We start from the raw sequence: 10,424 nt of genomic DNA, 5'->3' as shown, positions 1-10,424 counted from the left end.
ATGGGGACCCCTCACCATACCACCCCTCTTCCATCCCCTACACCCCACCAACCCTCATCCATCCCCTACACCCACCACTCTACCCCTCATCCATCCCCTACATCCCACCCCACCACCCCTCATCCATCCCCTACATCCCACCCCACCAACCCTCATCCAACCCCTACATCCCACCCCACCACCCCTCATCCATCCCCTACACCCACCACTCTACCCCTCATCCATCCCCTACACCCACCACACCACCCCTCATCCATCCCCTACACCCACCACACCACCCCTCATCCAACCCCTACACTCCACCCCACCACCCCTCATCCATCCCCTACACCCACCACTCTACCCCTCATCCATCCCCTACACCCACCACACCACCCCTCGTCCATCCCCTACACCCACCAACCCTCATCCATCCCCTACACCCCACCACACCACCCCTCGTCCATCCCCTACACCCCACCACACCACCCCTCGTCCATCCCCTACACCCGCCAACCCTCATCCATCCCCTACACCCCACCCCACCACCCCTCATCCAACCCCTACACCCCACCACACCACCCCTCATCCAACCCCTACACTCCACCACACCACCCCTCGTCCATCCCCTACACCCGACCACTCCATCCCTCGTCCATCCCCTACACCCCACCCCACCACCCCTCATCCATCCCCTACACCCCACCACACCACCCCTCGTCCATCCACTAAACCCCACCACACTACCCCTCATCCATCCCCTACACCCACCAACCCTCATCCATCCCCTACACCCCACCCCACCACCCCTCGTCCATCCCCTACACCCCACCACACCACCCCTCGTCCATCCCCTACACCCGACCACTCCATCCCTCGTCCATCCCCTACACCCACCACACCACCCCTCATCCATCCCCTACACCCACCACACCACCCCTCATCCAACCCCTACACTCCACCCCACCACCCCTCATCCATCCCCTACACCCACCACTCTACCCCTCATCCATCCCCTACACCCACCACACCACCCCTCGTCCATCCCCTACACCCACCAACCCTCATCCATCCCCTACACCCCACCACACCACCCCTCGTCCATCCCCTACACCCCACCACACCACCCCTCGTCCATCCCCTACACCCACCAACCCTCATCCATCCCCTACACCCCACCCCACCACCCCTCATCCAACCCCTACACCCCACCACACCACCCCTCATCCAACCCCTACACTCCACCACACCACCCCTCGTCCATCCCCTACACCCGACCACTCCATCCCTCGTCCATCCCCTACACCCCACCCCACCACCCCTCATCCATCCCCTACACCCCACCACACCACCCCTCGTCCATCCACTAAACCCCACCACACTACCCCTCATCCATCCCCTACACCCACCAACCCTCATCCATCCCCTACACCCCACCCCACCACCCCTCGTCCATCCCCTACACCCCACCACACCACCCCTCGTCCATCCCCTACACCCGACCACTCCATCCCTCGTCCATCCCCTACACCCCACCACACCACCCCTCGTCCATCCACTAAACCCCACCACACTACCCCTCATCCATCCCCTACACCCACCAACCCTCATCCATCCCCTACACCCCACCCCACCACCCCTCGTCCATCCCCTACACCCGACCACTCCATCCCTCGTCCATCCCCTACACCCCACCACACCACCCCTCGTCCATCCCCTACACCCGACCACTCCAACTCTGAATATTGCCGGCTATCCTGTATGCATAGTGTTTACAGATGGGTCGGTCTTCAAATCTCAGTGCCTTTCAAAATCACAAAGAAACAGGGCAGTTCAGAGACTGCTAACCAAGATGGCACCTCTAGAAGAGTATTATATGTCAGTAGAACAATGCGGCTTTGACTGAGTTGTATATTGCTGTGCTGCTGAATAGACTATAGCCACCTACCTCCATAAAACACAGAGAGAGTGAGAGAGGAGCAGGTGTCAGATGAACAGATCATCGCCGTAAGCATTGTTCAAGGAACCCACAGTGCTAATGATGTGTTATACCGCACCCTATGGGGGGGAGACCATAAAGCCAAGCCATCCATTGAATTAGCTTGAATAGAACACAATGCATGCACAGCCCCGAATGCAATGTCAAAGGCTGGGCTGTATTGTGTTATGTTGTGTTGTGTTTTCCTCGTCTCTATCAGCCCTAGGGTTGGATGTTGGCGCCTCGGAGCTCACTGACGCACATAACTGCCCCCTCGGTAGGGCAACCCTGCTGCCTGCCTGCCTGCCTGCCTGGGTGGATCAGCCATTGAGTGTGGCCTTCACAGTTATTCAGAAATCAGACTCACTCCTGGCTGATTGTACTGGTGGCTCCAGGGATCTGCCATAATTGGATCCTTGGAAGTGGGTTGGAGAAGCTAAACAACCAGATTGCTGTTTGTTTATACCTTTTCATATATTAGTAACGTGCCGAGACTCCTCAAGCAGACTGGGACTTGTCTCGCCCACCGCTCGCCAGATAGGCCTAATTACTCATTCCTTCTTAACATTATGTCTCGATTGTGGCCCCATATCCAGCTATTTGTGATTAACTCTGCTTTAATTAGGCTTACTGATTCATGCTTTGGCTCGGCCCAGACATGTAGTGGGCAGTCTAACACTGAACACCAGTAGCCCTGCTTGATCTGGTTCCACAAGACAAAGAGATGCCCTTGATAGAACGGTAACTTTCTTGATCTGGTTCCACAAGACAAAGAGATGCCCTTGATAGAACGGTAACTTTCTTGATCTGGTTCCACAAGACAAAGAGATGCCCTTGATAGAACGGTAACTTTCTTGATCTGGTTCCACAAGACAAAGAGATGCCCTTGATAGAACGGTAACTTTCTTGATCTGGTTCCACAAGACAAAGAGATGCCCTTGATAGAACGGTAACTTTCTTGATCTGGTTCCACAAGACAAAGAGATGCCCTTGATAGAACGGTAACTTTCTTGATCTGGTTCCACAAGACAAAGAGATGCCCTTGATAGAACGGTAACTTTCTTGATCTGGTTCCACAAGACAAAGAGATGCCCTTGATAGAACGGTAACTTTCTTGATCTGGTTCCACAAGACAAAGAGATGCCCTTGATAGAACGGTAACTTTCTTGATCTGGTTCCACAAGACAAAGAGATGCCCTTGATAGAACGGTAACTTTCTTGATCTGGTTCCACAAGACAAAGAGATGCCCTTGATAGAACGGTAACTTTCTTGATCTGGTTCCACAAGACAAAGAGATGCCCTTGATAGAACGGTAACTTTCTTGATCTGGTTCCACAAGACAAAGAGATGCCCTTGATAGAACGGTAACTTTCTTGATCTGGTTCCACAAGACAAAGAGATGCCCTTGATAGAACGGTAACTTTCTTGATCTGGTTCCACAAGACAAAGAGATGCCCTTGATAGAACGGTAACTTTCTTGATCTGGTTCCACAAGACAAAGAGATGCCCTTGATAGAACGGTAACTTTCTTGATCTGGTTCCACAAGACAAAGAGATGCCCTTGATAGAACGGTAACTTTCTTGATCTGGTTCCACAAGACAAAGAGATGCCCTTGATAGAACGGTAACTTTCTTGATCTGGTTCCACAAGACAAAGAGATGCCCTTGATAGAACGGTAACTTTCTTGATCTGGTTCCACAAGACAAAGAGATGCCCTTGATAGAACGGTAACTTTCTTGATCTGGTTCCACAAGACAAAGAGATGCCCTTGATAGAACGGTAACTTTCTTGATCTGGTTCCACAAGACAAAGAGATGCCCTTGATAGAACGGTAACTTTCTTGATCTGGTTCCACAAGACAAAGAGATGCCCTTGATAGAACGGTAACTTTCTTGATCTGGTTCCACAAGACAAAGAGATGCCCTTGATAGAACGGTAACTTTCTTGATCTGGTTCCACAAGACAAAGAGATGCCCTTGATAGAACGGTAACTTTCTTGATCTGGTTCCACAAGACAAAGAGATGCCCTTGATAGAACGGTAACTTTCTTGCCAAGTGTTTGTCGGTCGTGGTTTTTAAATTGTCTGGAGAGCTCAAGGAGGTGAAGGAGTGGAAATCTCATCTGATGCTTGTTATGCAAGCTAAACAAACTCTCCCAATTCAATCCAAATATCTAAGCTTTTGTTACATGGTTTAACATCACGTAACACATCCGGTAAGCCCTCTGTTGAGTCCTTGACAGAGTCTTGGAATGAGAGTCCTGCCAGACACACTGTGGGATTACTGTCACAGGTACTCACCACTCTGAGTTGTCACCACCGTTCCAACTTAATGAAATGGGAGTGCATCATTTGGTAGTAATATTGGTTTGGTTGCAGTAATTATCTAACATCTTTGTCGAAAAGCTCATGTCACCTTGGGGAACGTGTGTGTGTGTGTATGTGTGTCTATGTCTGTGTGTCAGTGTGTTTTAGTGTCTCCAATCTCAAAGTGTTATAGTGATGTGCATCACTGGAAACTTCCCAAAGTAATCCCAGGTGTATAAGCGAGCGTTGGGGCACCTTCATTTCATTCCAAACGGCAGTAATTAAAAAGCAACAGCTTTTCCAATTAACTCTCCTACGGAGTTAGCGGGGTTACAAAGGCAGGGAAGCAGGGGCTTTATTCACATGGCCTGTAGTTCCCCCAAAGATACAACTAATTTCTCCTAGCAGTGGGGTAGTGGGAGAGCATAGAACAGCTATTTGATTTTGGACTCAGATGGGGCCCACAGGGGTAGCCGTCATTTTATTTAAGGTCACCGGGAATAAATGGGATTCCGGCTGTTTCTGGCAGACTGCGGTCGGCAGGGCCCAGGCTGGGCCTCACCATCCCTGCTGCCCTGAACGGAGCTTCAGAGTGCCCCCCTTTCCATCTCTCCTCCCAGGGACCCGGGGAGAGAAGCATGGCTCTCCGTCTGCCTCTCCTCTCACAGTCAGAAGTCAGGGCTATCGCAGAACTTTCCTACCTCTAATACCAGACTGGTGTCAAAGTGTAATAGCATGTTAAAATCCCCCTCAGGTTTTTTAAAAGGGCAACTCCGCACCATGCAAAATCCCAATAGAAAAGCTCTTAATTCCATTTAGCTTTATAATGAGAGAGGGAAGGGGTCTAGTTCTGTAGCAGTGTGCTGTGATGACTGGTGAGGATCTGTAGCTGACATTATCCTGTATTGTGACACATTAACAGCTAGTCACCCCAATCAATAGAACGTCATATCAGATGACACTCTTACAGATGGATGACAGTTACCTTGAGGTGGCCTGTCATAAATGCTATATTACGCTGTTATGCAGACGAGTGAGTGGCCATCCCATCACAGTTAAAGGCCTGTTTTCCTTGCTGGAAACAACATTAAAGCTACAGAGTTGAATCTGACTGCCAGTAAAGCTTTGTATCAGTGGACTGTGGCTGCTGTGACCGCTGAAGCGAATAGATGGACTTGTGTCCTTACACAGTGTGATTGGGAGGGGTGGGGACTGTGGTTGGCATTGGCACTGTCGCACACAGGCCACAGAGCTGTGAATATGTGATTGGGTCTCTGAGAGGGGGAGAGAAGGGGAAGGATAGGGGGGATAGAGTGTACTCACAGTCTTCACACCCAGTGTAAAACAGTGTAAAACAGCCTCCCTTCCTTGTATCTGCCTGCCAACTCCATCCCTCCTTATCGCTTCTCACAATTTCAAACTTGTTACCTCAACTGAAATGCCAGAGTAACTGAACAACAAAAATGGGTTACTGTACAATGTGTTGACAAGCCAATCATTGATTTGGCAGATGCACTTTAATAAATGTGTAACCTTCCAAAAGAGTGCATCATTAGCTCTTCTACTGTGACTATCTTTCTCCACAGTCCTGCTTATAATAAATCACATGGTCCCATAAAGACAGTTTAGAAGCCCCAGCAGCTCAATACATACATACCTACTGGGCAAGAGGGTAATCAAGTCTTCACTCCACTAGGAAATGCAACGTTTGAGCCTTTTTTCCAAACATAACATGTATGAAAATTAGGTAGAAATGTAATGATGTAGACTGTGAGAGGGGCCATGGGTATTAGATGTCAGTCTGCATTTTGAGACCCCCTCGTGGAAGAGAAGATGATTATCATGGTAATTATTCAGCGTTTGAACATTCAGACGTGTTCCGTGTGGAACAGGGCTGAACACATCAGCTGCTTTGTGATATTTGTCAGCCACGAGTCAAGACAAAACAAGCGTTGAAAAAAACTCCATACGTCTGAATTCAACTGAAATGAACTTAGTGGAGACAGCGAGAGAGACACAGTGAAAAGCTTCAGGCTGAATTCCCTCTTCTGCCTCTTAACTCCCACTGTTCCCTCCTCTCAGCACTAAAGAGATTGGGCTGGAAGTGGAGCGGGAATCAGTCATCTTTATCTCTCAGCTGGGGGAGGGAGGGCTGGCAGTGGCCCAGGCTTTTCTCTCTCCTCTCTTTATGGCCTCCTCCCTCTATGGCTTTTGTTTTCTCTCCACGTTCCTGTATTCTTTAATGCGCTCTGTATTTTCAGTGCTGAGGCCAGGCCTTGTGGTTTAATATTCACGATGCATTTTATTTCTGTATTTATGCTCATTATCTGTCAGATACACATAGAGAGTATCTTCCCAGACCGCTCCCCTGCTCCCTCTGACAGATGAGTGGTGGTGGTGGTGTTGGTGGTGGTGGTGGTGGTGGTGGTGTTGGTGATGGTGGTAGTGGTGTTGTTGTTGTTGGCGGTGGTGGTGTTGTTGGTGGTGTTGGTGGTGGTGTTGGTGATGGTGGTGGTGTTGGTGATGGTGGTAGTGGTGTTGGTGTTGGTGGTGGGGGGAATGGTGGTGGTGGTAGGGGTGGTGGTGGTGGGGTGGGGGTGGTAGTGTTGGTGGTGGTGGTGGGGATGGGGATGGTGGTGGTGGTGGGGGGGTGGTGGTGTTGGTGGTGTTGGTGGTGGTGGTGGTTGTGGTGGTGGTGATGTTGGTGGTGGTGGTGGTGGTGGTGGGGGGGAGAGTGGTGGTGGTAGTGGTGGTGGTGGTGGTGGTAGTGGGGGTGGTGGTAGTGGTGGTGTTGGGGGAGTGGTGGTGGTGGGGGTGGTGGTGGTAGTGGTGGTGGTGGTGGTGGTATTGGTAGTGGTGGTGGTAGTGGTGTTGGGGGAGTGGTGGTGGTGGTAGTGGTGGTGGTATTGGTAGTGGTGGTGGTAGTCGTGTTGGGGGATTGGTGGTGGTGGTAGTGGTGGTGGTAGTGGTGGTGGTGGTGGTGGTGGTGGTGGTGGTGGTGGTATGGATGGAGGGCGAATGGGAATGTGAGATGGACTCTTCTCTCCCAGAAGTCATTAACCCCGTCGACTGTGGAGCTCAACGACCCCCCTCCCCCCCGACACAGGCACACACACGACCCCCTCCCCTCACACTCATCACAGACTGTGTGCTATCCTCCTCTCTCATTCCTCCATCCATGTCCCTGTCTGTCCTGGTGTGATATACTCTGCTGAACACACAGACAAGCCCTACAGTAGCTCCCTGATGGCTGCCTGGCTGGTTGCTCATACAGAAAACTGCCTGTCTGTAAACAGGCCTATAGCCAGTGGTAACTCGCTCTTGCAGGTTCATGGTCTACAACATCCGTAGAGTACGACCCTACCTCACACAGGAAGCAGCGCAGGTCCTAATCCAGGCCCTTGTCATCTCCCGTCTGCACTACTGCAACTCGCTATTGGCTGGGTTCCCCGCTTGTGCCATCAAATCCCTGCAACTTATCCAGAACGCTGCAACCTTTCCAAGTTCTCCCATGTCACCCCGCTCCTCAACACACTCCACTGGCTTCCAGTGGAAGCTCGCATCCACTACAAGACCATGGTACTTGCCTACTGAGCAGCAAGAGGAACTGCCTCTCCCTACCTTCAGGCTATGTTCAAACCCTACACCCCAATTCGAGCACTCCATTCTGCCTTACATGAACACGCACTCACACTTGCCTTTTTCCCCCCTTCCAACTATGACTTTGCTGATAGCTACTTTATTGAGGAAAAAAAACGTATTTACTATGACTGTGATATGTGGTTGTCTCTCCTAGCTATCTTTAGATGAATGCACTAACTGTAAGTCACTCTGGATAAGAGTGTCTGATAAATTACTAAAATGTACTATTTAAATGTAATAGCCATTTAATTATGATAACAGTTAAAGCCTCTTTGAACGACACATTGATTTGTCAAAGCACAGTTAAACCCATAGAGTATATGCTTCAAAGTAGAGGTTGTTAAATTTTTCCTTTTAAATTCTGCTCTTAACTCAACAGAATAGGTTCCTAACGTATCCAGTTATTCTTTGAAACACTTGGCTGTTGGGCACCGCTCTGATGCTGCTGGAGTGTTTTGGCCTGAATGCTCGGTGTTCCGAGACTATGGCGAAACACAGGAGGAACCTTGACCGGAAGGTCCTCTGTAGGAAGAGAAGGAGGATGAGAGGAGGAGTAGATTCCCTAAAAGGGTGTTGAGTGAGTGCCCACAGACAGGCTGCATGTGTAAGTACCTACAGTGCCTAATGGCTCTAGAAGCATTTTGTGCGCCGTGCTGGTCCAAACAAAGAGAAAGTTCCTCCATGAATAGTTAACTCTGGTCTACCCGGGACAAGCCGGGCATGTAAACAGTCAAACTGGCCTTCTAACATGCTTGACTCTCTTTCATTTACATTCTTCCCCTCCCGCTGGCCTCCATTATACATGAAACCCTTATGAAGAAGTTGGAACTGCAGTAATCTTTCGAGGAAAACCATACACAGCGCAGATTAATTACATCTATTTACACACACTGCATCACACTACCGCTCTGTGCTGGAATTTACTGTATTTACTATTGTATTTCTACATCACACTACAGTACTTTAAACTACACCTTCCTGCACTATACACTATTGTACTGCTGTAGCTATTACACAGCACTATACTGTAATATTATATTCCTATACTATATTAGACTATACTATACTTTAAACTATTCTGCACTATGCTATACTTTACTATAATATAATATAATGGTGGGGGTGGTGATGTTGGTGGTGGTGGGGGAGTGGTGGTGGTGGTGGTAGTGGTGGTGGTTGGGGTAGTGGTGGTGGTGGTGGTGGTGGTGGTGGGAGGAGTGGTGGTGTGGGTGGTGGTGGTAGTGGTAGTGGTGGTGGTGGTGGTTGGGGTAGTGGTGGTGGTGGTGGTGGTGGTAGTGGTGGTGGTTGGGGTAGTGGTGGTGGTGGTGGTGGTAGTGGTGGGAGGAGTGGTGGTGTGGGTGGTGGTGGTAGTGGTATCCACCGACAGTATATGAATTGTTTTGAATTGTCAATAGAAACTGTGATTACAGTTACATGGATGTAAACGCCAGGCCGATATCCCAATTTGAATGCACAGAGATACTGTGAAGAGATCCTGAGTACCATTGTTGTGCCATTCATCCGCCGCCATCACCTCATGTTTCAGCATGATAATGCACAGCTCCATGTCGCAAGGATCTGTCCACAATTCTTGGAAGCTGAAAATGTCCCAGTTATACCATGGCCTGCATACTCACCACACATGTCACCCATTGAGCATGTTTGGGATGCTCTGGATTGACGTGTACAACAGCATGTTCCAGTTCCTGTCAAAATCCAGCAATTTCGCACAGCCATTGAAGAGTGTTGTTGTTGTTGTTGGTGGTGGTGGTGGTGGTGGTGGTGGTGTTGGTGGTGGTGGGGGTGGTGATGGTGGTGGTAGTGGTGGTGGTGGTGGTGGTGGGGGGTGATGTTGGTGTTGGTGGTTGTGGTGGGGGTGGTGATGTTGGTGTTGGTGGTTGTGGTGGGGGGAGTGGTGTGGGGGTGGTGGTGGTGGGTGGTGGTGGGGGATGGGGTGATGTTGGTGGTGGTGGGGATGGTGGTGTTGGTGGTGGTGGTGGGAGGAGTGGTGGTGTGGGTGGTGGTGGTGGTTGTGGAGTGGTGGTGGTGGTGGTGGAGACGGTGGTGTTGGTGGTGGTTGGGGTAGTGGTGGTGGTGGTGGTTGGGGTAGTGGTGGTGGTGGTGGTGATGGGGATGGTGGTGTTGGTGGTGGTGGTAGGGGTGGTGGTGGTGATTGGGGTGGGAGGAGTGGTGGTGTGGGTGGTGGTGATTGTGGTGGTGGGGATGTTGGTGGTGGTGGTGGTTGTGGTGGGGGTGGTGATGTGGTGGTGGTGGTTGTGGTGGGGGTGGGGGTGGTGATGTTGGTTGTGGTAGTGGTGGGGGTGGTGGTGGTGGGGTTGGTGGTGGTGGTTGTGGTAGTGGGGATGTTGGTGGTTGTGGTAGGTGTGGTGATGTTGGTGGTGGTGGTTGTGGTGGGGGTGGTGATGTTGGTTGTGGTGGGGGTGGTGATGGTGGTAGTGGTGGGGGTGGTGATTTTGGTGGTGGTTGTGGTAGTGTTTGGGGTGGTGATGTTGGTAG

General features: G+C 50.6%; 1 protein-coding gene across 1 annotated transcript; it reads left to right on the top strand.

Annotated features, from left to right (window-relative positions):
- On the top strand, nucleotides 1–6,653 carry LOC115166487 (extensin-like). Its single transcript, XM_029720382.1, has 3 exons — nucleotides 1–632; nucleotides 6,348–6,423; nucleotides 6,600–6,653. The coding sequence occupies exons 1-3, from the start codon at nucleotides 1–3 to the stop codon at nucleotides 6,651–6,653; spliced, it is 762 nt and encodes a 253-aa protein (XP_029576242.1).
- The last annotated feature ends 3,771 nt before the right edge of the window (nucleotides 6,654–10,424 follow it).

The sequence above is a fragment of the Salmo trutta genome, chromosome 28 (genome assembly GCF_901001165.1).
Source record: "Salmo trutta chromosome 28, fSalTru1.1, whole genome shotgun sequence".
NCBI classification, from domain to species: Eukaryota; Metazoa; Chordata; class Actinopteri; order Salmoniformes; family Salmonidae; genus Salmo; species Salmo trutta.
The sequence above is the reverse complement of the archived record's forward strand: the minus strand, read 5'-3'. Positions and strand labels throughout refer to the sequence as shown.